At 37.1% G+C, this 26,059-nt stretch overlaps 1 protein-coding gene across 8 annotated transcripts; it reads left to right on the top strand.

The window, feature by feature from the left end:
• The first annotated feature begins 3,609 nt into the window (after positions 1 to 3,609).
• Positions 3,610 to 26,059, top strand: LOC110111113 (probable voltage-gated potassium channel subunit beta). 8 transcript variants are annotated; one of them, XR_003702700.1, is made up of 7 exons: positions 3,610 to 4,010; positions 4,337 to 4,499; positions 15,457 to 15,518; positions 15,667 to 15,671; positions 19,742 to 20,061; positions 20,155 to 20,214; positions 25,764 to 26,059. XR_003702700.1 is itself a non-coding variant. In XM_028699995.1 (3 exons), the coding sequence occupies exons 1-3, from the start codon at positions 20,020 to 20,022 to the stop codon at positions 25,989 to 25,991; spliced, it is 330 nt and encodes a 109-aa protein (XP_028555828.1). In that variant the 5' UTR covers positions 18,822 to 20,019; the 3' UTR covers positions 25,992 to 26,059. The 8 variants fall into 8 exon arrangements, 1 of the variants encoding a protein (XP_028555828.1); XR_003702702.1 differs by having other exon boundaries at positions 15,628 to 15,671; XR_003702699.1 differs by adding an exon at positions 5,556 to 5,629 and having other exon boundaries at positions 14,524 to 15,671.

Here is a 26,059-nt window from a genome sequence, read left to right as displayed (position 1 = left end):
GTAAATGAAATAATTAATTATATTACATTTATATTAATTTTTTTATTAAATTAATTAAATTAAATTAAATTAATTTATTCCTGCATTATACATCTCTAGAATAGCTTTTCTACTGGAGAAATTATTTAGTGTGGTGTGGACGTAGCTCTGTGTTACTGTCACGCCTTCAATGTATTGCATCCCGAAACCCAGCTGATATTTAATATAGATTTCTTATTATTATATTTTTGGTCAAATTTTCGGAAGAAGCACGGTTGATGCCGTTATTAGAAGAAGAAGCATAATCCCGTAATAATTTAAAAAGCAGCAATTACGTCATAAAAGTTGGCGTATTAAAAGAATATGCCGTAATGAAAAGCGCATTAAAGAATGCGCGTAATCGTTAAACACATTTTTAAGAATGCGTTAAAACAGATGGCGTAATTTGTAGAATGCGCGTATAAAGGTTGCGCATTCCATGGTTTCACCTCTAGTGCCTGTCGTTTCCCCGACCAGATCTGCAATTTCCGCGCATTCAGTGCGGTGCGATGGTTGATGGTTTGTTTGGTGGCATTCAGCGCGGTGGATTGATTGAGGGGGTTGGAGAGATAAGCAGAAATGATTAAAAAAGTCGGGTGTGCTGGGGAAAAGGCACTGCATCAGCAATTCAGTTACTCTCAAGAGAGAAAGAAAAGATTAGTTATTTAGTTTTTGTATATTAATATTTTTTCTTAATAATTTGTAGAGTTTATAGTTTATATGATTTTCATGTGTTTTGATAGAAAAAAAAATTTATTTATAGAATGTTAATTATTTTTTGTTGTTGAATAATTTTGTGGTCATTTTTGTATGTTCATTGAAAAACTTCTGTTTATTATTTTGTTCAAATAATAAATAAAATAATAAACTAAGCAAACGGAAGTTCTTCAATGAACATACAAAAATGTTCAGAAAATTATTCAACAACAAAAAATGATTAACATACTATAAATAAATTTTTTTTTTCTGTCAAAACACATGAAAATCATATAAATTATAAACTCTATAAATTATTAAGAAAAAATATTAATATACTAAAACTAAATAACTAATATTTTCTTTCTCTCTTGAGATTAACTGAATTGCTGATGCGGTGCCTTCTCCCCAGCACACACCGGCTTTTATAGCCATTTCTGCTTATCTCCCCAACCCCCTCAATCAATCCACCGCACTGAATGCCACCAAACAAACCATCAACCACCGCACCGTACTGAATGCGCGGAAATTGCGAATCTGGTCTGTGAAACGACAGACGCCAGAGGTGAAACCATGGAATGCGCAACCTTTATACTCGCATTCTACAAATTACGCCATCTGTCTTAGCGCATTCTTAAGAATGCGTTTAACGATTACGCGCATTCTTTAATGCGTTTTTCATTACGGCGTATTCTTTTAATATGCCAACTTTTATGGCGTAATTGCTGCTTTTTAAATTATTATTGGATTTTGCTTATTCTCCTAATAACGGCATCAACTGTGCTTCTTCCGAAAATTTGGCCTATATTTTTTTCTCTTGAGAGTCTCTGATCCGCTGGTTTTTGCTATTCCTCTTCTCCAGCTGTTCTTTGCTCAACGATTTCGTATGTTTCGTGTGAGAGATGGAGTTTTGAACGAGTTTCTAACCAACTTCTTTCCCTACTTGGACGACATTTCTTCCTAGTTGCTATTGGATCCGAAGTCACACTTCCTCGCCGTTTGTTAGGTTTGTTTAGTTTAGCAGTTTCTATGATGCGCTTTCATGGATTTGTGCCATGCATTTATCTTCTCTTAGAAAAAAAGGTGCATGCATCTAATTTCTAAATAAAACTGTGTCAGGTGTAGATTTGTTTTGGTAAGTATAGCTTTATTCCTTCTGACATTCAAGAGAGCATTTTGAAGGTGGCAATCCATAGAAAAAATGAGGTTTTGTGGGATGGCTCTGCTAATTGGCCTTTCAAAAAGCACATTGAATTTTACTATTCTGATTTGGCTCAGGTAGATTGGTACTGTTCTATTTGGCATAAAAATCATGCACTTAAATTTGCTTGCTTTGCATGGATGGCAAGACTTGGTAGGCTCAAAACTGCGGATAACCTCATTCTTAGAGGTATTCAGGTGTCGCCCAAATGTTCTTTCTGCACCGAACATTTTGAGAATCATACACATTTATTTTTTGAATGTGACTTCACCTTTTATATTCTCAAGTCCATTTTGCCGGAAATTAAATGTTTCTTACTTAGGCCGACACTTTCTCAGACTTTGGAATTTTTTGAAAATTCTGGAGCTTTTAACAAGACTGAAAAGGATTTTTGTTTTTTAGCCATAAGTTGTATTATTTATAATATATGGAGGGAGAGGAACAATCGCCGTTTCTCACATGTAAGGCATAATGTGGTTAAAGTAATTTGCAATATCTCTACAGAGGTGAGACTCAAAACTGCAAAATGGAAGAACAACGCGTTTTTAATTCACAGATTTCCGGGCATTTAGTTTTTTGCTCTGTTTTTTTTTGCTTTGCTGAATGTGTCAGATAAGACTTCATGATGATGCTACCAGTTTTTGTTATTCCGGGAACCTTTTTGCTCCTAGGATGCTCACTTTAGCACAGTTTTTGGCATCTTGTTATTTTCAGACCTGGGGGATTGATTTTTGGGAATGTGGGAGCTGTGAGATCAAACCACATTCCACTAATCTGTTGCAACACTTCTATCTTCACTACCGGGTTTATTACAAAGACTATAGTTGCAATTGGTGGTGGTCGTTAGGCATCCAGACGATGATGATCAAGGGCAGTCTCTTCGAGCTATGGAGGGCCTGCGTGGCAACCTGGCTCGATTTTGTGGGTATCGTTTTTCAGGTTTTTCAGGCTCTTGGTGCTGTGACGGCCAGTTTTGCTAGAAATTTCTATTTTGCTGCCTTCGGTTTCTTAGGCAACCGGTGCCATTGCCTGGAAGATTGGCTTTCATACAGAGATTATATGATGAATGAGACTGCACCTGTATTCTGAGTCTTCGGATTGTCTTTTGCCCTTTTTGTTTGCTGCTATAGTCTTTGTGTATTTTGATTGCTTTTGTAGTCGGTTTTTTTTTTATTTTCTCATAGGTTACTTGTAATTGTTTTTTTCTGATTTTTAATATATGAGCTTTATGCCCCGGGTTTTCCCAAAAAAAAAAAAAAAAGTATAGCTTTATTGGACATTTGGACCCATCTGCTTAACCTTACCCATTTTTTCTCCATAACCCGACATTTACTATATGGTTTACTACTAGCTCTTTCTGACACTCGATATCCACCCATTGATATCTAAGGTTGGCATGGATGAATCTAAAAAAGGTTCGGTTTCTTTGCTGCAATTCCGGAAGAGTAATGACTAATCTAACTTATTAGAATGTCTCTTTTTGCAACTACAACAATCTCTCTCTCTCTCTCTCTCTCTCTGGATTGAGCAATGATGATGAGATCCATCGCAGACGATTGTTTTGCCCATTATTGTTGAGCAGGATTCCTTTTTATGGTGCTTCGGAGATCTCTTCTATTCTTATCCATTGGCGATGGAGTTGCGTGGATGGCCCTTACGTGGATGGCCCTTACATCCAAGGTAGATAGGTGGGTTGATTTGCTTGTTGATGAACAAAGGCGAATCTGAGCCCACTTCCTTGCCCTAGTTTTCTGTTGAACATGTTCTAAAGCTAAGAAAGGATCCCATAAAGTGCAATTTCTTACAATTTTACTTAAGCTGAAGTCTATCCAGTTTTTATTGCATTTGCATATATACCACTGAATTCATATATATTTATATATTTAACTACAAATTAGATTTTTTTTGGCTAGCAGTCAAGTGGCCTGTATGCTTGTATCACAGCCCCAAACTACTATGCTTCACTGCCCGCGGAAAACTCATTTTTTAAGTATAATCGCTTGCTCCTGTTTATCTGTTGATAACCTGGCAACGACTGTGTCCGTGTGTAGCTGTGGATAACTAGTTTCTTGATCTGCTTTGTTATACAGTAAAGGTGAATTCTTGTCTTTGAATCTCTATTGATTTGCCTCCTATGTTCATTTTTACGGGTTAAGCTTAGCAAGTTTAGTTAACTTGGTAAGTGCAGCGAATCATTATCCGTTTTATAAGAGTATTATGATGTTCTGAATTATACTATACTCTCTTACCACTTAATTCTCCAAAGGATTTGTTTAGGGAAAATCATCATGCGTTTTCTAAGACTATTATGATGTTCTGAATTATACTATACTCTCTTACCACTTAATTCTCCAAAAGATTTGTTTTGGGTTGATGGAATTTACTCCATTTTTACCTTTCTCCACCCCTTCTTCCCCGCAGAAGAGCCAGAGCAGGTTATGCTTCTCTCTCTGAAAGAAGACTGCTTTGAAAAGAAAAACATTTTGATGGGCAAGGGAACCCTAGCTCCGGAAGCAGAAATAGTGCATTGAAGACCTTCACTATTTCAATTACCGTGAAATTTGTTCTCAATCTCTTCATGGCGGTATTTTTTTATCTTGCTCTAAATTTATTACAATAACAACAATATCAAGCCTATATTCCATTACGTGGTGTCTGCTACATGAATCTAAATAAATGCTACTTGAATCCAAATATTTATTTACATATAACAAAAATATCATTTTTAATAATACTTTCTAACAAAATCTTTTTTAGGCTTACCTCTATCTTTTGGGTTTTATCATTGTTTGTTTTGTCTATTGGTTATGGAAGAGGGAATGGTTGTCAACACGGCATTATAAAAAGTACCCTAGGCTGTTAGAGGTTTTTAATTTTTATCGGAGGTGAATCTCTTTCAAAATTGATGTTTATGCTATCTTGGAGAGTCTAAAGACCTTTGGGATAATTTTTTCAATGCTTATTTGAAATTTTTGTGTTGGGAAATTGCTTTTTTTAACCAAAATCATTAATGTGCGGTAGTTTTAAAAAATAGTTATATGATTTAAAAAAAATTATAATATCAATTACTTTTTGGTTGTTTTTTTTTTCTATTGCTATTGATGCTCCAGTCTATTTTATTCGACTCACTTTGTAATGTTTTTTGTGTTTAATATTAAGTACTGGAATTTATGCCTTTATTTGTTCAGGTACTGGTTACCTGTGTAATTTTACTTGAGTGGTTGTCTTAATCGCTGAAGGAGCTGATGAAACTCGGGTTATCTTAATATTAACCAAACAGCCCCTTAGTACTTAGATTAAATAATTTTTTTATGTTCAATAAATTTATTATTTAGTATTATATTAAAAGAGGATTCATGTAATTGACCCCATAGAATGGGTTAAATACATAAATTTAATATTTTATAAATTAATAATTAATTATTATGTTAATATAAAATAATAATAACATGAAGCCTTTATCCCACTACATGGGATTGGCTACTTGTATCCTTTTTTTCCATTGTGTCATCAGAAATCAAATTTTCATTTAAATCTAAAAAAGAAAGTTTATTTCTAATATTTTCTAACTAGTCTTTTTAGGTTTACCTCTACATTTTTTAACATAAGCCAAATTTAATACATCTAATTTCCTAACCAGGTTATCCAAAGGCCGTTTTTTTATGTGACCAAATCATCTAAGGCGACTCTCTCTAATCCTATCTTTCATGGGAGGTACTTCAATCTTTTTATGTATATGCTCATTTTGTATCCTATATGTAAGAGTAAAGCCATTAATACACATGAGCATTGTCATCTCTGCAACATTCAACTTAGTATTATGTTCTATGTTGCACCGATACAGATACGGCGATACGGATACGACACGATACGGATACGGGACATGCCAATTCTTAAAAATACAGGATACAGATACGGCGTGGATACGACATTATAATATATAAATAATACATAAAAATTAAGAAAGTAATCAAAGTGTAATATTTGAAATGACAAAAAAATTGAAATAAAAGTAAGTATTAAGTATTGAAATGTCTAGTACAACAACAAAAACAAGAAGATAAATTGCCCAGCACATGAAATTTGAACTATTCAATAGAAGGAATGATAGGATTAGCTTCTTCAGTGGTTTGTCTTTGAGTTTCTATATCATCTTCAATAAATATCCTAGCTTCTAATTCAGGCTCATTAAGTGAAAGATTAGCAATTTATAATATTCCCATATCCTCAAGAGATTCAAATCCATCTCCAGCAACATCCCACATCCTGTTGTCTCCTTCCATATAAGTTGGAGTTTTCCTTGAGAGAAGCCGAAGGTTTGTATACACGTAAACTAAATCTTCAGCCCGTTGTGGAGTAATTTTATTTCTCTTCATTGATTGGATGAATGAGTATGTGCTCCAATTTCTTTCACAACAGGATGAGGATGAAACTTGGCCAAGCAATTTTATGGCGATTGTTTGAAGTAGAGGTGCTGAAGCTCCATGTATAATCCACCACATTTTCGGATCAATTCTCCACCTATCACGCAATGACTCTTGGTCACCAAAGTCCTCTAAATAATAAAAAAATTTAGCAAGCTCAATATTGACACTTCTTCTCTCCTCATCATTTGGAAAATAACACTTTAAACATGTCTTCCTCATATTTGAAATTTTTAAATCTTTCTTTGGAGAAACTCTTTGAGGATCCTTTTGAAGTCATTCTATAGTTGAATATCTTCAAATAACATTAAAATGAAATAATAAAAAAAAGTTGAAATTACAAAACAACAAATTGTGAAATCATAATGAAATAATGTTGAAATTTATCTTGGCTTTAGTGAGTGAGCCAAGCAATGTAAAGGTGTATTACTTTTGCTCCACCTATCTTCTAGAATAGCATAAATAACATCTCAAAAGCTTGAGTCCTCATGAACTTCCTTCCTCTCATGTCTATATATAATTTCTTTTACTTTGGCTAGCATTGAATCCCACATCTCATAAATGAGATGTAAACAAGACTTATCTGTATCAGCTACTCTCAACATCTCATAAATTGGGTCTAAGAGGGCGCTGCCCCCTGGCGGGGTTCGACCATATATAATTTCTTTTACTTTGGCATGATATTTGAAGGAGCGGCTCGATAAGTTGTTTTTATGGAAAGATATCGAGCGGTACTGAGCATGTTTTAGCTTCTCGATGCCGTTTGGTACCATTCGGTACCCCTCTATACCGAGCAATACCGAGCGGTACCGAGCAATACCAAGCGGTACCGAGCAATACCGAGTTACAATACCAAGCGGTACCGAGCAGTACCGAGCAATACCGAGTTACAATATCGAGCAATACCGAGCGGTACCGAGCAATACCGAGAGGTACCGAGCAATACCAAGTTACAATACCGAGCAATACCGAGCGGTACCGTGCAATACTGAGTTCCAACACCGCTCGGTACTGAGTAGTACCGAACAATACCGAGTTACAGTACCGAGCAGTACCGAGTTCCAATACCAAGCGGTACCGAGTTCCAGTACCGCTCGGTATCGAGCAGGACTGAGCAATACTGAGTTCCAGTACCGTTCGGTACCAAGCAGTACCGAGTTTCGATACCAAGCCTATGATTAAGAAAACGAAGAACGACGAAGAAAATGAACCTTCACTGCTCACGTCGCCTTCACTGTTCACGTTGTCGAGCCGCTCCGTCGACGAAGGATGATCCTATTGACTTTAATGCTCGCGTCTTCAAGCCTCTTTGTCGATAAAGGATGATCCTGCTTGCTTCTATGCTCGCGTCATCGAGCCGCTCCTTCAACTATCACGAAGAAGATGAACACTTGTGTGGAAACGAAAAACCTAGCTCTTTGAAATGTTTCAGCCGCATAAATGAATATGACTATTGAGCGGAAACGGTGGAAAGCCGAAAAGAATAGGGTAAATTGCGGCTATGTGTTTTTTTTTAATAGGACACGCATATCCGATACGCATGTCTAGTCAAATTTAAATAATATTTTAATTGGACATGGCAAAGCCGTATCCGACACGTATCCGTGCCGTATCGGAGGCGTATTCGTATCCGACACGTGTCCGATACAGCACGCCTAGTAAATAGGAGTATCCGTGCAACATAAATTATGTTTCTTTTTAATGGCCAATATTTTGCACCATAAAGCATTGTTGGTCTCACCACCATCTTATAGAATTTTCCCTTTAGTTTGAGGAACCTTCCAACTTTAATTCTGCTAATAATATCCACATCTATTTCATTATCATTCTGAATAATAGGCCTAAGATATCTATCGCTCTGAATATTCCAGGACTCAACAAAAGGATTTACTAAATCCCACTTGAATCCAAACAACACCTTGATTGGTTGATTTTAATGATTGGGAAGTCTCTGGAAATTCACGAAGATCTTCCCCCACACTATGTAAGAGTGGGATTGCTTCGTGATGCTACTTTTCTATTCTCTTGCAATGGCACGGAGCAGCTTGGAAGGCCCATGCGTATTGTGGGGCAACCGCTGCTTGTCTGTGTGTTGGTGTGAGGAATAAATAAATGGATCTTACTGATGGAAAGAAGAATACGAGTCTTTGCCTCTATGACCACTTGTTGTTCGTTATGATTGATTGGTTTAGCAGTTCACTATGAGCAGCATCTCATAGATATGGCATTTATGTTTGTATTCAAGTTCTCAAAAGAGGGAAAAAAAAAGAAAAAAGAAATGTTTGTTATGAACGTAGTAAGGTTTGTTGATTGATATAAAAATTAGGTTGTTTTGAATGCTATGTATGTAAATCTATTGATGACACAAGTTGATGGAGGCCAAAAGACTTACCTAGTAATGCTTCACTCCCAAGAAAAACTCAGATAGCTTAAGCATGATTTATTGCTTACTGCGTCCTATTGATAACCTTGCAACTGTTCTGTCTGTGTGCAGTTTTTGAAGAATCCGTTGGTGGATTTGCTTTGTTATGCAACAGTCGTTTGGGTTGCTGGGTAAGCCTACAGCAAGTGTAGTTACCAAGGTAATTGGAGAGTATCCAGTCCCATATTCTATGGTTCAATTAAGTATTTCCTTGGGCTAAAAAAAGTATTTCCTTGGGTTCAGGGAATTCATATAATTCTTTAACCACTTCTACACATGCCTCGTTAGAACCTCAGTTGGTTTTGCTTTTGGGCTCCTTCAAGAGAAGACTGCTTTGAAAAAAAAAAAAATTGTTATGGCGGTAACAGGGAAGGTAACCGCAGCTCCTGAAGCGGAGCCAATGACAATGGTTGAGTAGATTCCTTAGCATGACTGCATGAGTGACCCTTGCCGTTTTAGTTTTTCCCTGGAATTTGCTTACAATGTTCTTCGAGGCACAGTCTCTCCCCTTGCTCCCAAAATTTTATATCTATGTTATTTTCTTTTCTTTGATCTCACCTTTTGGGTTTGATCTTTGTTTATTCGTCTATTGGTTCTATAAGAAGGAATGATTGTCAACACGGCATTATAAAAAGTTTCCAAGGCTTTTAGACGTTTTTAATTTTTTTATGAGGAGAATCTCTTTCAAAATTGATGCTTATGCTATCTTGGAGAGTCAATGGTCTTTGTGATAACTATTGGGGGATTTACATACATACCACTTTATTTCATGCTATTTATATATCTAACACTTAAAACTTTAGTATTATATGCCTATTAGAACAAAAATGAATGCATGTAATGAAATATTAAAATTTATAGGTTGGTATGGGGGTGATAATGAAATATAGGAGTGATATATTGCGGGCTCCCAAAATTCCATGTTGCGTCCCCGGCCTCTTCGCGCCATCAGTTTCTTTTCTTATTTATTTGATGAAGGAGAGTTTTAGGGAGATTAGGTTTCGGGTAAAATTTCAGAAGCTAGATTGGGTTTTAGATAAGACATTACCTAGAGATTTCACCCTCATTTTGCGAGGAATATGATATGAGCTCTGGGTTTTCTTTAGGTGCAAGCCCTTGTAGTTAATTACCCCTCATGATAACTAGTGAGAACTTTCGATTATGGCTAGTTAAAGCAATCACATATGTTATAGTATAGTAGCAACAATTTTAGGTATTGAGTTTGAAGTTCAAGAATTTAAGGTTTATCATGATAAACTTAAAATTGGTGGTGGGAGGAATGAAGACGAGCCCGATCAAGATCCTACAATAAGCTGTTAGACCGGTCCAGGGGGGATCAGCTTACGGGCGAACAACAGAGTTTTCCGCCTGCTGCGGATGCCGCGCGTAGTCGAAGCCCTAGGAGCCGATTTTGGAAGGATTTTGGATGGAATTTTAGGAGTGAAATTGAATGTAGGGATTGTTTAGGGATTTTCTTTTGATTTGTATGCATTAAATACTTTGTTTTCCTAGGGTTATGACATATTGAATTTGGCTAAAAATTTGAGATCTTTTAGATTTTAGGTTTCCTTTGGGCTCTAGCTGCGTCTAGAGATTTGGGAGAGAAAGATCCTCTCGAAAAGAGGATCAATTGTATCTTGGTATTTTTTGTTTCTATTTCATCAAATATTACAAATTATCTACTGTTTTTGTTTTAGTGTGGATTTTTGTGCAGAATTATTGCTGTTTTACGAAGATTGATAGGAAATACTTGAGATCTTCAAGAGTTTCCTACATAAGTTTGATGCATTCCTTCACTTCGACCATACAATTTGAATTATGCTAATAATATCCTCATCTATTTTACCATCTCTCTGAATAATAGATCAAATATATATAAAATGTGTACTCATACTAATGACTTAGATTGCCCAAAGTCACAAATCATTCAATAGATCTATTACTAGTAATATTACACTACATATATTCAGTTTTGATCTACTCAAATGAAAACCTTTAGACTAGTATTAATTTATTATATAACAAGTATAATTTTAGTTATCGAATTAATTAATAAGTTTCGATTATGTTCATAAGATACAAATAAATTTGGTTTAATAATTAATATTAACCAAATAAGTTAATATTGGATTTAATAAATTTGAGAGGTTGGTGGATTTACAAGGTTTAGGAGACATGAAGTGTGGGAAGTCGGTATGCTGTATCATGATTTACGAGTTAGATTAGCGTTTTCTGTGAATTATTTGACTTAAATCCTGAGTTGCATCATCAAACGATTTCACTTGATTAAACATGATTTGACATCTTTCTTTTCAAAAAATTTTCAGGATTTAAGCACATGATTTAGTAAAATTTTGATTTAGAGGATTTACTAAATCCTACTCGAATCCAAACAACACCTTGGTTGGTTGATTTTAATGCAGGGGAAGTCTTGAAATTCATGAAGATCTTCCCCCTCACTATATAAGGGTGGGATTGTTTCGTGATGCTACTTTGCTATTCTCTTGCAATGGCACAGAGCAGCTTGGAAGGCCCATGCGTATTGTGGGGCAACTGCTGCGTCTGTGTTGGTGTGAGGAATAAATAAATGATCTTCCTTATGGAAAGTAGATCTGATTCATTGCCTCTATGACCTCTTGTTGTTCGTTATGACTGTTTGTTTTTGCAGTTTACTATGATGCAACATCTCATAGATATGGTATTTTTGTTTGTGTTCAAGTTCTCAATAGAGAAAAAAAAAAGATTTTTATGAACGTAGTGAGGTTTGGTGATTGATATGAAAATTAGATCGTTATGAATGCTTTGTATGTAAATCTCTAAAAATATGTTATGATGTTTAAATATCATTTTTGAACAAATTTTTAAAGATTTTTATTTTAATCGTCGTATTAATAAAATCTAAGTTGGAGAATCTTTTAGAAAATGAAGCGTGGAAACATAATGTGACCTAATGATTTTGCACTAGAGATATGGATGCTTAGGAGATCAGGAATTTTTTGAGCTTACTAAGTTTTTAAATATTATTATGATGTCAAAAGATGTCAGATAGTGTAGAAAAAGTGCGCTGGTTCTTAATTTTAAGAATAAAGGTGTTGCACAAGAGTATGTGAATTATAGAGGAATTAAATTGATGTGTCGTATTAAAATTATGGGAGAGAGTAAGGCTTTGTTTGAGATGGTTTTCTAATTGCTTTTTAAAGAAGCTTTCTGTTAGACCGGCCCAAGGAGGACCGGTCCAGCCGGCCCAGCCTCTTGGGCCGGCTCAGCTCGTTACGCTAGGAGGAGCCGGCGGAAGTAGGAAGAGGGGATTTAGGTGGGGTCCACTTGAATTTTGAATTGAATCTTGGAGCCAAAAGGAGGGGGAGCAAGGGTAATTAGGTCCTTTTGTATTAGATTTGAATTGTATGCATTAAGTAGGGAGAAAAGAGGGGACTAGGGTGGTCATATTTTGTAAGAGATTTCTTGTTCTTCTTTGGTGGCTAGGGCTCTAGATCGAATTCTAGAGATTGGGAGAGTGCGATCCTCCTCTCGAATAGAGGATCCTTGTATCTTTGATATTTTCCTTGCAACTACTAGTAAAATACGAGTCTTTTCTCCATTTTTTCTGCAGTTTTTCCCTGTTTTCCTACTGTTTTTGGCTGTTTTCCTGCTGTGGACAGCAGTTTGCTGTGAGATTTGTTGCTAAAGTGATAGGAAATACTTGAAATCAAGTATTTCCTATCACTTTCTTGATCATGGGTTATGAAAAGATACCAATATTTTCTAAAAGCAGTACTGATTCATTTAAGGTTGGTCTATTATGGAAGCTATACATTTGTTAAGAGGTTTGATCAAGAAGTATATTGGAAGCTATACATTTGCATATGATATTTCTTGATAAAAATGTTTTCTATCCTATTTAAGATTCTTTTCTTCGACCACTTGGTATCCTCACCTCAACATTTCCATGAAATTCTAAATGCTTCACTCACAGCAGAATACTTATTTTTTTAAGTATCATCGCTTGCTCCTGTGTATCTGTTGATAACCTGGCATCGGCTGTGTCCGTGTGTAGCTGTGGATAACTAGTTGGTGGATCTGCTTTGTTATACAGTAAAGGTGAATTCTTGTGTTTGAATCTCTATTTATTTTCCTCCTATGTTGATGTTTGCGGGTTAAGCTTAGCAAGTTCAGTTAACATGATAACTGGATTCAAAGCATTAAATATATGTATGTAAGAGCTATTGCTTATGTGCAAACACAAGTTGGTTGACCAAGTATTTTACTTTTTCAGTTGGATTACATCAAAGATCAACATTAAGCCCATATCTTTTTGCTTTAGTCATGAATGTTCTCACTAGATATTTACAAGAGGATGTTACTTGTTGTATCCTTTTTCAGGTGATAGTCATCTTGTTGATAAGACGAGAGAGAGTTTGGTAAACTTATATCATGGAGGTTAATCTTAGAGTCTAAAGGTTTTCGCTTGAGTAGATCTAAAATTGATTATATGGAGTGTAATTTTAATAATAATAGACCTAGTGAGGGGATTGTGACTTTGGGCGATCAAATCATTAATAAGAGTACATGTTTTAGATATATTGAATCTATTGTTCAGAGTGATGGTGAAATAGATGGGGATATTAGCAGCAGAATTTAAGTTGGATGGTTAAAGTGGTGGAATGCGTCGGGCTTGTTGTGTAATAGAAAAGTCCCCCTTAAACTTTAGGGAAAATTCTATAAGATGGTGGTGAGACTTGCAATGTTTTATGGTGCTGAATGTTGGCCTTTAAAAGAGAAGCATAATATTAAGTTAAGTGTTGTAAAGATGAGGTTGCTCAGGTGTATGATTGACTTTACCCTTAATGAGCATATACGTGTAAAGGTTGGAGTAGTTTAAGTGGAAGATAATATTAGAGAGAGTTGCATTAGATGGTTTAGTCACATAAAACGCAGCCTTCAGATGTCCTCATTTACCATGGAATGCAATGTTCCATCACTCTATTGAGGGTTGTGGTTTAATTTTATACTAGAAAGTTACTTTAAGAAGCAGTAAGAAAGCTGTCCCAAATGAAGCCTTAGTGTTTTGAATGGTTCTCTGCTATTCTCTTTCATCGGCACGGAGCAGCTTGGAGGGCCCTTGCATCTGCAACCGCTGTGTCTGCGTGCCATGGTGAAGAATAAACGGATGTATTATCTTCGTGATGGAGGAAATGTGAATTTGAGCCTTTTGGTAGTTAGGATTTTTGGGTTTAGCAGTACAAGGATGGGCTTTCATGGATTTGTGCCATCCATTTAACTTAATATTCTTACATGAAGAATAGCTTTATAGTTAGGATTTTGAATTTGAGCCTTTTGGTAGTTAGGATTTTTGGGTTTAGGAGGAAATGTGAATTTGAGCCTTTTGGTAGTTAAGATTTTTTGGTTTAGCAGTAGTGCGTCTCATCTAATTCACTGATTAAAAATTCTTTCTGGATATCCTTATCCTTTTTTTCTCCATAATTCCATGCTTACTATATGGTTTACAATTAGCTGAAACTCCCGAAGAATAATATGCCTAATCCAACTTCTCGAAGTTTCTCTTTTCGCAAGCCACGGCAGCCCTGACTAAGAAATATTCTATTTTGCAAATTCCTTAATCCCTCTCTCTATGTGCATTGGGTGATGATGGTGAAAAATTGAAATCTCTCTCTCTCTCTCTCTCTCTCTCTCTCTCTCTATATATATATATATATATATATATGCATTGGGCGATGATGATGAAAAATTTAAATCATTCACAGATGATGATCTTGCCCACCTAGAGTAGAACAGGATTCCTTTCTATGGTGCTTCAGGAATATCCTCTATTCTTATTCATTGACGATGGAGTTGCTTGGATGGCCCGTACATGCATGGGCAACCGCTCCATCCATGCGTTACTCGCACAGAACTAGCTGGCTGAGGGCTGATCTGCGAAATGATTGAACAAAGGGGAATCTGAGCCCGTTTAATTTACTCAATTTTCTATGGAACATGCTTTGAAGCAAGCAAATGAGCCCATAAGAACATGCATCACAGATCAAGGTGAGCTTCGTATGAACCTATATTCTGGTATCATAAGATAACGCAGGCCCAAGCTGCTCTAATGTTTTTTACGAAGTCCTAAGAATAATGTTCCAAACGAAGCCTAAATATGAGCGGATGGAGTGGCTCGTCTCTTCTGTCTGCCATCTCCGATGCTGATGATTTTTTATGCCTAAAGCTATGATCATGCACGCTCTCTCTCTATAATTGGGCGATGATGATGAAATCCAACATGAAGAGCTATCTTACCCTGATTAGGAATGTTTCCAAGGTGCTTCAGATATCGCAATGCTTCTCTTGCGGTGGTGCTGGTGCCGCTTGGATGGCCCGCTAATCTATGGAAACCGCCGCGTCTGTGCGTCGTTGTTATAAAACAGGTGCTTGAGGACGGAAACAAGGCTAATCTGAGCCCCCAATTTTCACTTTCTTTACCCACCTTTTCTGAAACAGATTTTCCCGTTCTCTGCAGAAATACATTAAGTGATGAAGCGATGCTTCACCCCAAAATAAATCTCATCTCTAAGTCGGTACTTTTAGGGGCTCTTTGGTATCGGATTGGATTTAACTTGAGTAAGATTTAGTCAATTCTGTAAAATCCTGAGGGTGAATTCATATATATTTATATATTTAAGACCATTTTTTTTTGTCAGCCGTCAAGTGGTCTGTATGCCGGTATCACGAGATGATGCAGCCCCAAACTGCAATGCTCTTTGTAAGTATGAGTAAATGCTTCGCTCTCTGCAGAAAACTCATTTTTTAAGTATAATCGCTTTCTCCTGTGTTTCTGTTGATAACCTGGCAACGGCCGTGCCCGTGCGTAGCTGTGGATAATTGGTTGGTGGATCTGCTTTGTTATACAGTAAAGGTGAATTATTGTCTTTGAATTTCTATTTATTTTTCTCCTATGTTGACGTTTCGGGTTAAGCTTAGCAAGTTCAGTTTAGAAAACTCATTTTTTAAGTATAATCGCTTTCTCCTGTGTTTCTGTTGATAACCTGGCAACGGCCGTGCCCGTGCGTAGCTGCTCTAAACCCTTAATTCTCCAAAGGATTTGTTTGGGTTTGAAGGACTTTACTCCTTTTTTACCTTTCTCCACCTCTTCTCCACAGAATAGCCACAGCAGTTTATGCTTCTATCTTTTAGAAAGAAGACTGCTTTGAATAGAAAAACATTTTGATGGGCAAGGGGACCCTAGCTCCGGAAGCAGAAATTGTGCAAATAAGACAAATAAATTAGGTCTAGTAATTAATATTAACCAAATAAATTAATATTGTATTTATTAAATTTGGGTAGTTGGCGGATTTACAAGGTTTAGGAGACATGAAGTATGGGTAGTCATTATAGTCTATCATGATTTACTAAGGCTTTGTTTGTTTGAGCGTTTTTTTGCCTTTTTCGTTTGGAAATGGAAGAATTTTTTTTGGGTGTTGTTTGGTTCGTCAAATCACGTTCCCAATAATTCCATTTTTTTCATTTTTCTGCAGTTTTGAGAAAGCTTTTTATATATGCTTCTCCGTTAGAAAACTCCATTTTCAGAACCAATGTTTTTTAAAATTGTTTTTTACAAAAGCACAAAAAAAACAAACGAAGCCTAAGTTAGATTAGCGTTTTCTGGGAATTAGTTGACTTAAATCATGAGTTGCATCATCAAACAATTTCACTTGATTAAACATGATGTAACATTTTTCTTCTAAAAAAATTTAATTTTCAGGATTTAACACATGATTTAGTGAAATATCCTAAAAAAATAATCTTATTTGGGCACGAATCTCGAGCCAAAATAAAGTTGAGAACTTTTGAAATTAAAATTGGGACCATTCAAAATATTTTCTCAACAAACTTATAGTCAAACTGAATGTCTCTAAAAGACAAACCCAACGATATCAAATTCGACTCGATTCAAGCCCAAATGAGTCCAAATTGAAGACTCAAAGCATCTTTGGAAGGTTCAAACCATAAATTTGATGACCAAATGATTTCCTAACGTAACATGTTTTTGTAATCGAATCGTGCGGCTCAACGAGTCTAATCCAATGAGCCCAGGTTTACCGAATTCTGATATCATTAAGACATTTAAATATCTAATAAACGGTCCACGATCAAGGGGATCAATATTGGCTATCTATTCAAATCACTCCCAAAGTACTCTTGATCTCCGTCGCCTGCCAACAACGGTCCTTCTAACCTCCGTCGCTATATATCAATCTTTCTTACAACTATTGTCCGTCGACTACGGTTCTTCTGACCTCGGTCGCTCACCGATTATGGTTTTGCTGACTATACAAACATGCGAATACTGATTCTTCCAATTCCAATCATGTAATGCACTCTATATGATTTATATTTGCTACATCAAACCAAGGCCTTCCCCTCTAGGAAGGGCCTCATTTGTAATTGAATGCGAAGATGTTACACTTTTTATTTCTCTATCTACATGAATATTCCATGGCGCAGCAGAAGGATTTACTAAATCCTACTTGAATCCAGAAATGATTGGGGAAGTCTATGGAAATTCATGAAGATCTTGCCACGCACTATATAAGGGTGAGATTGCTACTTTGCTATTCTCTTGCAATGGCACGGAGCAGCTTGGAAGGCCCTTGCGAATTGTGGGGCAACCGCTGCTTCTGTGCGTTGGTGTGAGGAATAAATAAATGGATCTTAATGATGGAAATGGAAAGGAGAATATGAGTCATTGGCTCTATGCCCTCTTGTTGTTCGTTATGACTGCTGGGTTTAGCAGTTTACTATGATGCAACATCTCACAGATATGACATTTATGTTTGTATTCAAGTTCTCAAAAGAAAAAAAAAAAAGAAATGATTTTTATGAAAATTATATTGTTTTGAATGCTATTTATGTAAATCCCTAAAAATATGATATGATGTTTAACTTATCATTTTTGAATAAATTTTTAGAGATTTTTATTTTTATCGCATTAATAAAATCGAAGTTGCAGACGCTTTCAATAAAATGAAATGTGCAAAAACATTGTGACCTTAATGTGATGTGATACTAACAAGAATTGCACGGAAATATTTAAAAGGTTTACAAAGCTTGCTACTTAAGATTGAGGTTTCGTAAGAGTAGATTAGAGAACTTTCAATTGTCGATCTTATTGTAGTAAGCAGTTATAAATCAGAAGTTTAAGGCAAGTTAAGATGGATTTGAAATTATCACAGAAAAAACAAATATGTTGTAATACGATCCCACGGTTAATATTTAGAAAGTTCACTATGAGTTACCATGCTCACTCACACTCAAAGTATGGTTTAGCGGAGAAAGGTCTTCAGCACACCTAACGAAGTCACGAGGACGGTCGCAACGCCAATTGTCTTAATCCACGGAAAGGTCGACGGTGGTGGAGAGGTAGCCGCGGACGGAGAAACGGTGAGTCGGCCAATGATCTTCCACTCTTCAAGTGACCTTTGTTAGTCAAGGAATTCCGCTGCGTGGGGAAAGATACGGTCCCCTTATTCCTTGACGGTGGCTTCGGCTCCAAATCCGGATGATGTCCCCTTTCTCGAGAATTGAGAATGAGCCCGTGATCAACCTCGGGATCGGCCATACACCATTAGTATGAGATGGCGAGGGAGAGCACTTGTGGCTTGAGAGCAAGGAAGAGGGAGAAGGGGGCCGATGGCTTCCAAGGGAGAGAGGGCTAGGCTTTGGTTAGTAGAGAGAGTTTAAATCCAAAAAACTGAAATTAATTTCAGTTTTGGAGGCTTTTGGAGGGAATAAAATTTGCAATTTGAAAATCAAATCAATTGCAATTAACGCATTGAATGTGAATTAAAGAGAGGGGCTTAAACATGGGGCCGGCGGTATAGGAGAGAGAGGGAGGAGAGTTTAATTCAAAAGCATGAAATTAATTTCAGGATTTGAGGGGATTTGGTGGGAAAACTAATTTGAAATTGATCTCAAATTAATTTGTAATTAATGCATTGATTGGTGGTTTATTTGGGGGGAAACCATGCATGGCCGGCGGGGGGGGGGGAAGCCATGCATGGCCGGCGGCATGGAGAGGGAAAGAAGGGGGTTTGGGGGGAATTCAAGCTCCTTCCATACGAGATACGCCAACAAGTCGGAAAAATAATGACTCCATATTTAAAATTTCAAACGGATTTGCCAGGAGAAACTTTCCTTATTTGGATTTCACAATTAAGGAAAGTTTTGAAATTTGAAATTTGAATTTCAAAATTCACAAATTTCTCCCTTAATGTTAGTACCCAAATTAAGAGTCATTAAGATGTGGCAAACCTCAAAATGGGTTGTTGCAAGAGGGGTGGCCGGCGGTCAAACGGGAAGGGAAGGGATTGCCGACGGGTGACATTGGCTTGGGTGGTGGTGGATTTGGATGTGGTGGGGTTGGGTTTGGGAAAGATCCGACGGGTAGGCGGATGAAAGTAGGAGAAGAAAAATCGAATAGAAATAAGAAGAAGAAAATACCACAAGCCGTGGACTCTTCCGACGACTGGTGGGCCTTGCACTTGCTCCCTTTGAGCTCTCTCCCTTCTCTAGCTCTCATGCAAGAAGAAGAAACAAGATAAAATTTTCATTCAATAATTTTTCATCCAATACATAAGAGAATGACCATATATATAGGTCTCACAATAACAAATAAAACAAAATACTAGAATGCCCCTTGGGCTACAATAGTGACCAACTATCCATAAGGGCAAAAACGGAAAATTGAGAAAAATAAAATAACTAATACATTAGATGCATCAAAAGTAAAGACTCTCCATCGTGGCCATCGATCTCCTGTGTCGCCTTTGATAGACACTTCGAAACCTCGTATCGATGACCCCATCATAATGATTTTCCAATAGAGATGGGGAAATGTTTAGGATATCTAAATATTTAAATAGATATAAAATTTGTTGCATGATTTATTTTTAATTTAAAAAAAAAAACAATGGACGGTCTCTACAGAAGAAGACTGCTTTGAAAAGAATAGTCAGGGCAGTGGCGGAGGAGGAAGCACTAGCTTTGGAAGCAGAGCCTACGCCGAAAGTGCAGCGGACACTCTCCACAGAGCAAGCCATTAATGTTCCAGCTTCCCCCCGGATTTGCTCACAATGTTCTTCAAGGTACTCTCTAACTTCGCTCCCAAATTATTACATATATGTGATTTTCTTTTCTTTGATCGTGTATTTTGGTTTCTATGATTATTTATTTTGTATGCTGGTTCTGCAAATGCTGAGGGAACTATGGACGACACTGCAATACCAAAACTCTGCAATGCTTTAGAGGTTTTTAATTTTTATCTGAGGAGAAGCCTTTCAAAATTGATGCTTGTGTTTTCTTGGAGAACAAGTCTAAGATGATGTACTTTGTTATTTTAGGGGAAAGAAGGTGTCGGTGATTTGAAGGTGCAAAACCTAGAGGGCATTGCAAGCGTTGAGGTAAAATTCAGTTGATTCTTTTTTTTTTCCATTGTCAGTGATGCTTCAGTCATGTGTTAATTCTACTCACTATTGCTTAATTTTTAGTATCAACGTCTGGAAATTTGTATGGTTTTACTTGTTCAGGTTCAGGATTTATGTATTATATGGTTATTTTTTGAAAATTTAAATTATCAACTTTATGGTAGATGGTACCTCAATATATTAGATGAGAAGCTATTAATTGTATTTTGGGATTTCTATTGGGTTCAACTTCATTTTTTGTCTTTCTTGCATCAAACCCTTATCATCATTCTCATTGGCCTCATTTTAGCTATTTGTGGCTGGCTTTTGGAATCCTCATTTTCATTCATTCTTATATAAGTCCATTCTTCACAAATCCTTACAAATTTACAAGTATCTAGTGTCAACCACTTTTGTGGGTAATAACTTAATGTAGTAAAAGACATGCTATTTGTTTGCTGTATTTTTCTTGTATTCTAAGATTGCAATTGGATCCAAGTTTACTACTCTTGTTTCCAACATCAGATCATTTTCATTATTGTCATCATGATCATTATCATTAGACTTGTTGCATGTTAAAAATTTAGTTAGTACAAACTACAAAGTAAATTGATTTTAACTATTGATGTTGAACAAGAATGGTTATTTTCATGCAAATTTTAGAACTTGTCTTTTTGTAGCAACTCCATCATGGTCATTATCATTAGACTTGTTGCATGTGAAAAATTGAGTTAGTACAAACTACAAAGTAAAATGATTTTAACTATTGATGTTGAACAAGAATGGTTATTTTCATGCAAATTTTAGAACTTGTCTTTTTATAGTATGTTAGACCGGTCCACTGGACGGGTCTAGCCGGTCCAGGCGGGACCGGCTTGCGGGCGAAGCAGAGTGTTTTTTCCGCCTATAGCGGATGCCGCATGAGCTGATGGAGCCTTTTTGGAAGAATTTTTGAGGGTTTTGAGAGGGAAATTTGAATGTAGGGACTGTTTAGAGATTTCCTTTTGATTTGTATGCATTAAATAGTTGATTTTCCTAGGGTTAGGGCATTTTGTATTTGGCTGAAATTTGAGATCTCTTAGATTTAGGTTTTCTTTGGGCTCTAGTGGCGTCTAGAGATTTGAGAGAGATCGAACCTTCTCTCGAATTGAGGATCAATTGTATCTTGCTATTTTATTCATCGTCTAGTGATTACAAGCTTTTCTTTGAGTTTTCTCTCAGATTTTCCCTGGATTAGTGGTTTTTTTCTGCTGTAAACAGCATATTTCTGCTGTTTTCTGTTCTGGACAGCAATATTTTCACTGTTTGATCTCCGATTTGGGTTAGGGTTACTTGCGAAACCAAGTATATCCTATCATAGTAACTCTCCAAATTTGAAAATTATCATGTTGTTATGATCATTATCACCTTAGTTTGATAGAAGAATGATTTATATTATGAACATCATTCAAATTTGTAAAAGATCAATTATAATTTGACTATACAAAATAATCTTGTTTCATTTATGTAAGAAAATGAAGCTATAATTATTAGCATACAAATATGAAAAGAAAAATATTTTACAATCATAAACATGAACATGTTGAAGAAAGTTAATTGGCATCATCATTACTATCATATGTGGAAATAATCAACTATTCATCACCATCATCCAAATATAAAAAGAAATTTTTTTATATTGTTATAAAAAATAATAAAGAAAAGATTTTGTTATTTGTCTTCTTTATCAAGTAAGGAGCATTCAACAAGAATTTTAATCAACATGAAACCATTCCCTTTTCGAAATGAGCTCAGGTGAAATTTAGAAAGAAGGATCATGAAGATTTTGGCCTCCTCTTTCTCTCTTTATTTCATGGCACCATATATAAGAAGTAGAAGTTTAGGATACCTTACAAAAAAGGATATATTCAATTAATGGGTTGTTTGGTTGGCTATAAACGAATGCAGTGTAAAGTAAATGTAGTGTAAAATCAATCCATGAGGCTGTTTGGTTGTTTGTAAAGTGAATGCAGGGTATTTTTTTTTGTTTAGTTAGTGAATGCAGGGTAACTATTTTTTTTGTTTTCCACCAATTCTTGCTAGGTTTGCTTGCGAACTCAAGCTATCAAATTGGTATCAGAGCGTTGTCTTGGGACTATCGGCGGCTGAAATCCAGAAATTTCAACAAGGAAATTTTGTATGCAAGAACTTCTCGGAAATCTTGGGAAGGAAAATGGCCGTGCATGGATACGCCTATTTATGAGGCATGCTGTATCGGACACGTGTCAGATACAGATACATGTCAGATATGGCTTTGTCGTGTCCAATTAAAAGGTGGAGATGGGTAGAGGAGTTTACAAGGGAGTGATGTTGACCATTCATGGGATACAAGTGAGGGAGGATTTTTTTCCCTTGGAGTTGGGAACTACTGATGTCATCCTGGTGATGAAATGACTGGTGATGAAATGACTGCAGATCTTGGGGGATCGAAGCTAAATTGGGGTGCTCTGAGGATGGAACTGATGGTGGGAGGGAAGAGGATGATGATCCAGGGCAATGTAAGGCTATCCATGGACGGAGTATCTCTCAAATCCATTATCAGATCCATACATGAGGTGGGAGGTGGGTATTTGGTGGCGCTGCAATGCTTAGAGAGGGTCAGTGTGGGTGAAGAGGAAGACATTCCCATGGCTATACAACCACTTATACAACAGTTTATTGAGGTGTTCTAGCCACCTCAGGGCTTACCACCACCCAGAGAGCAAGAGCATGCAATCCTTCTGAAGGATGGGGTGTCGCTAGTTAGTGTTCGACCTTATCGCTTCCCTCAAATTCTGAAAGATGAAATAGAGCAACTGATTTGGGAGATGTTGGAGGCAGGATTGTCAAACCAAGTGAGTCCTTTCTCTAGTCAATTTTATTGGTCAAAAGGAAGGATGAGAGTTGGAGGTTTTGCATGGATTACAAAGCGTTGAACAAGGAGACGTTATCGGATAAATTCCCCATTTCGGTGATTGATGAGTTATTAGATGAGCTGTATGGAACAGTAGTGTTTTCTAAGATGGACTTGAAGTCGAGCTACCATCAAATTAGGATGGAGGAGGATCTTCAGAAGACAGCCTTCAGGACGCACGAGGGGCAGTACGAGTTCTTGGTGTTGGCATTTGGGCTCATTAATGCCCCTGCTACTTTCCAATCTTGATGAATATGGTGTTCCGACAGCATCTCAGGAAGTTTGTGCTGGTATTTTTTGATGACATATTTGAGTGTATAACAAAATAGAGGAGCATCTGGAGAACTTGGAGGAGGTTCTTAAAATTCTATTGGCACATCAACTGAGGGCCAACTTAAAGAAGTGCAGCTTCACCCAGTCTAAGGTGGAGTATTTGGGACGTGTAATGTCTTAGGAGGGAGTGGCAGCCGATTAGACAAAATTGAGGCAATGCAGAAATGGCCTAGGAACATAAGGGAGTTGAGGGTTTTCTAGGATTGATTGGCTACTACAGGAGATTTGTGAGGGGGTACAAAACCATTGCTTGGTCGTTGACTAAACAACTGAAGAAGGACAAATTTTTATGGGGAGAGGAAGCAACCTAGGCTTTTGAGAGGTTGAAGAAAGCCATGACGATAGTTCTAGTGTTAGCTCTTCCAGATTTCAACTAGATCTTTGTGGTGGAAACCGATGCGTTATGATATGTTTTTGGGGCAGTGTTGATGCATAATCACAGACCTATAACATACTTCAGTCAGGTGCTGTCAATCAGGGCTCGATTGAAGTAAGTGTACGAGAGAGAGTTGATGGCCATTTTCTTGGCCATTCAGAAATGGCGTCCTTACCTTTTGGGAAGGCATTTCATTGTTCGCACGGATCAGAGGAGCTTGAAGTACCTGTTATAGCAAAGGATGGTGATTGATGAACATCAGAGGTGGTTTTCAAAACGTTTAGGCTATGATTTTGATATTCAGTACCGGTCGGGGGTGGAAAATAAAGCGGCCGACGCCTTATCCGGATGTGTTGGGGAACTTCAAGAGTTGGCAGTTTCAGTATCACTGATGGTTGACTGGGGGGGGGGGGGGGGTGGGGGCATCAAGGAAGAAAGCATGTTGAACGAAGAGTTGAGGAAGATCAAGGAAGATTTGATGAAAGATAATAGTAGCTATTCGGGATACTATCTTGAGGGGGATAGGTTGTTGCATCAGGTGAGGTTTGTGATGCCACGAACATCCGAACACATTCCAAGGGAAGCCCTAGTGGGGTCCATGACTTAATTATAGTGTTTAGGAGGGGAAATTTAAATTAGGGGCTGTTTAGGGATTTTACAAGCTTGCTTTGGCTTTAATTAGTCCGAGGAAGGCTAGGGTTTGGACATCTTGAGTTTGAAATCAAATTTGAGATCTAGGGTTTGCTCTTTGGGGCTGTAGGCTTGGCTAGAGATTTGGAGAGTTGTTTCTTCCTCTCGAATTGAAGAAACTTGTATCAGTGGATTTCTTCGTTGTTTCTCTCAGTTCTCTGTTTTCCTAAGTAAAACTGCTCTAATTCACTGTTTGATTGCTGTAAACAACAGTTATCTCCACTGTTTTTCACCAATTCTTGTTAGGTTTGCTTGCGAACTCAAATATTACCCTTGGGGTTACTTGCAAACTCAATTACTTCCTATCAGCTTCTTTCTTGTTACCTCTCTCGAAGAAGCTATCTCCTTCAATGTTGATGGTATCAAATGAAAAATAGAACAAACGGAAGTGAATCAATCCAATAAGGTAAGTTTTTATATGAAAGATAACTTGTGGGTGATTTGTTTTGTGGATTTGGAAGGTGGTTTTAGGAATGCGTATAAAGAAATTACAAAGATTTTGGTGGGCGTTTCAGAAGCTGTTTATTTTTTATGGGCAAGATGTTGTACATGTTTCCAGTTTAATATATCAAAAGATTTAAAAAAAGGAGAGTGAGAACTTCACTCCTACCTTCAAATTTCGCACATCGAAGCTGAAATTCAGCACCTCGACGTTAGAATTCCTCTCTTCTACCGCCAAAATCAGCACCTCTTCGATCATTTCCCATGCTCATCTCCTCTCTAGAAAGTGGCTCTAGAGGTGGCATGTCGTCCTCTCCCTCAAGGATCTCTACTGCCGGATTCCTCCTCCCCCGAAGCAGGTTCGGATTTCCTCCTACGCCATGGTCGCCGAAAACCGTGGAGAAAAGACTTGTATTTTTCTAATAGATGCAACATAATAGAAAAGATACAATTGATCCTGAATTCGAGATGATCTCCCAAATCTCTAGACGCCGCTAGAGCCCAAAGAAAACCTAAATCTAAGAGATCTCAAATTTCAGCCAAATTCAAGATGCCCAAACCCTCAGAAAATCAACTATTTAATGCATACAAATCAAAAGGAATTCCCTAAACAATCCCTACAATCAATTTGCCTCCTAAAATCCATTCAAAAACCTTCCTATTCGGGCGTGCGTGCGGAAACGGGAGGCGGAATTTCCGCCTCGTTATGGCTGGGCCGGTCCAGTGGACCGGTCTAACATATTCCTGTTATCTAACCATGATAATGTTCCACAGAATCTTGCTAATAGATCTATTGTTGATGACGTGCTGGGCAAAGTCAATGGATTGAAGCCTATTGGTGTTACATTAGCTCAACTAGCTATTGCTTGGTGTGCTTCAAATCCGAATGTTTCATCTGTAATTACTTGTGCAACAAAGGAGAGCCAGGTAACTTCTTTATATCATTTCATAAAACACGTGAAAACAATATTTAATCTTGTAATAGTTCAATTTCATTTTTAATGCATGTTCTTGTCAAAAACACCCTAGCTATTTAAGAGGTAAAAATGCTTGCGCCATATTATGTTTTA

The sequence above is a fragment of the Dendrobium catenatum genome, unplaced genomic scaffold (genome assembly GCF_001605985.2).
Source record: "Dendrobium catenatum unplaced genomic scaffold, ASM160598v2 fragScaff_scaffold_1427, whole genome shotgun sequence".
NCBI lineage: Eukaryota > Viridiplantae > Streptophyta > Magnoliopsida > Asparagales > Orchidaceae > Dendrobium > Dendrobium catenatum.
The sequence above is the reverse complement of the archived record's forward strand: the minus strand, read 5'-3'. Positions and strand labels throughout refer to the sequence as shown.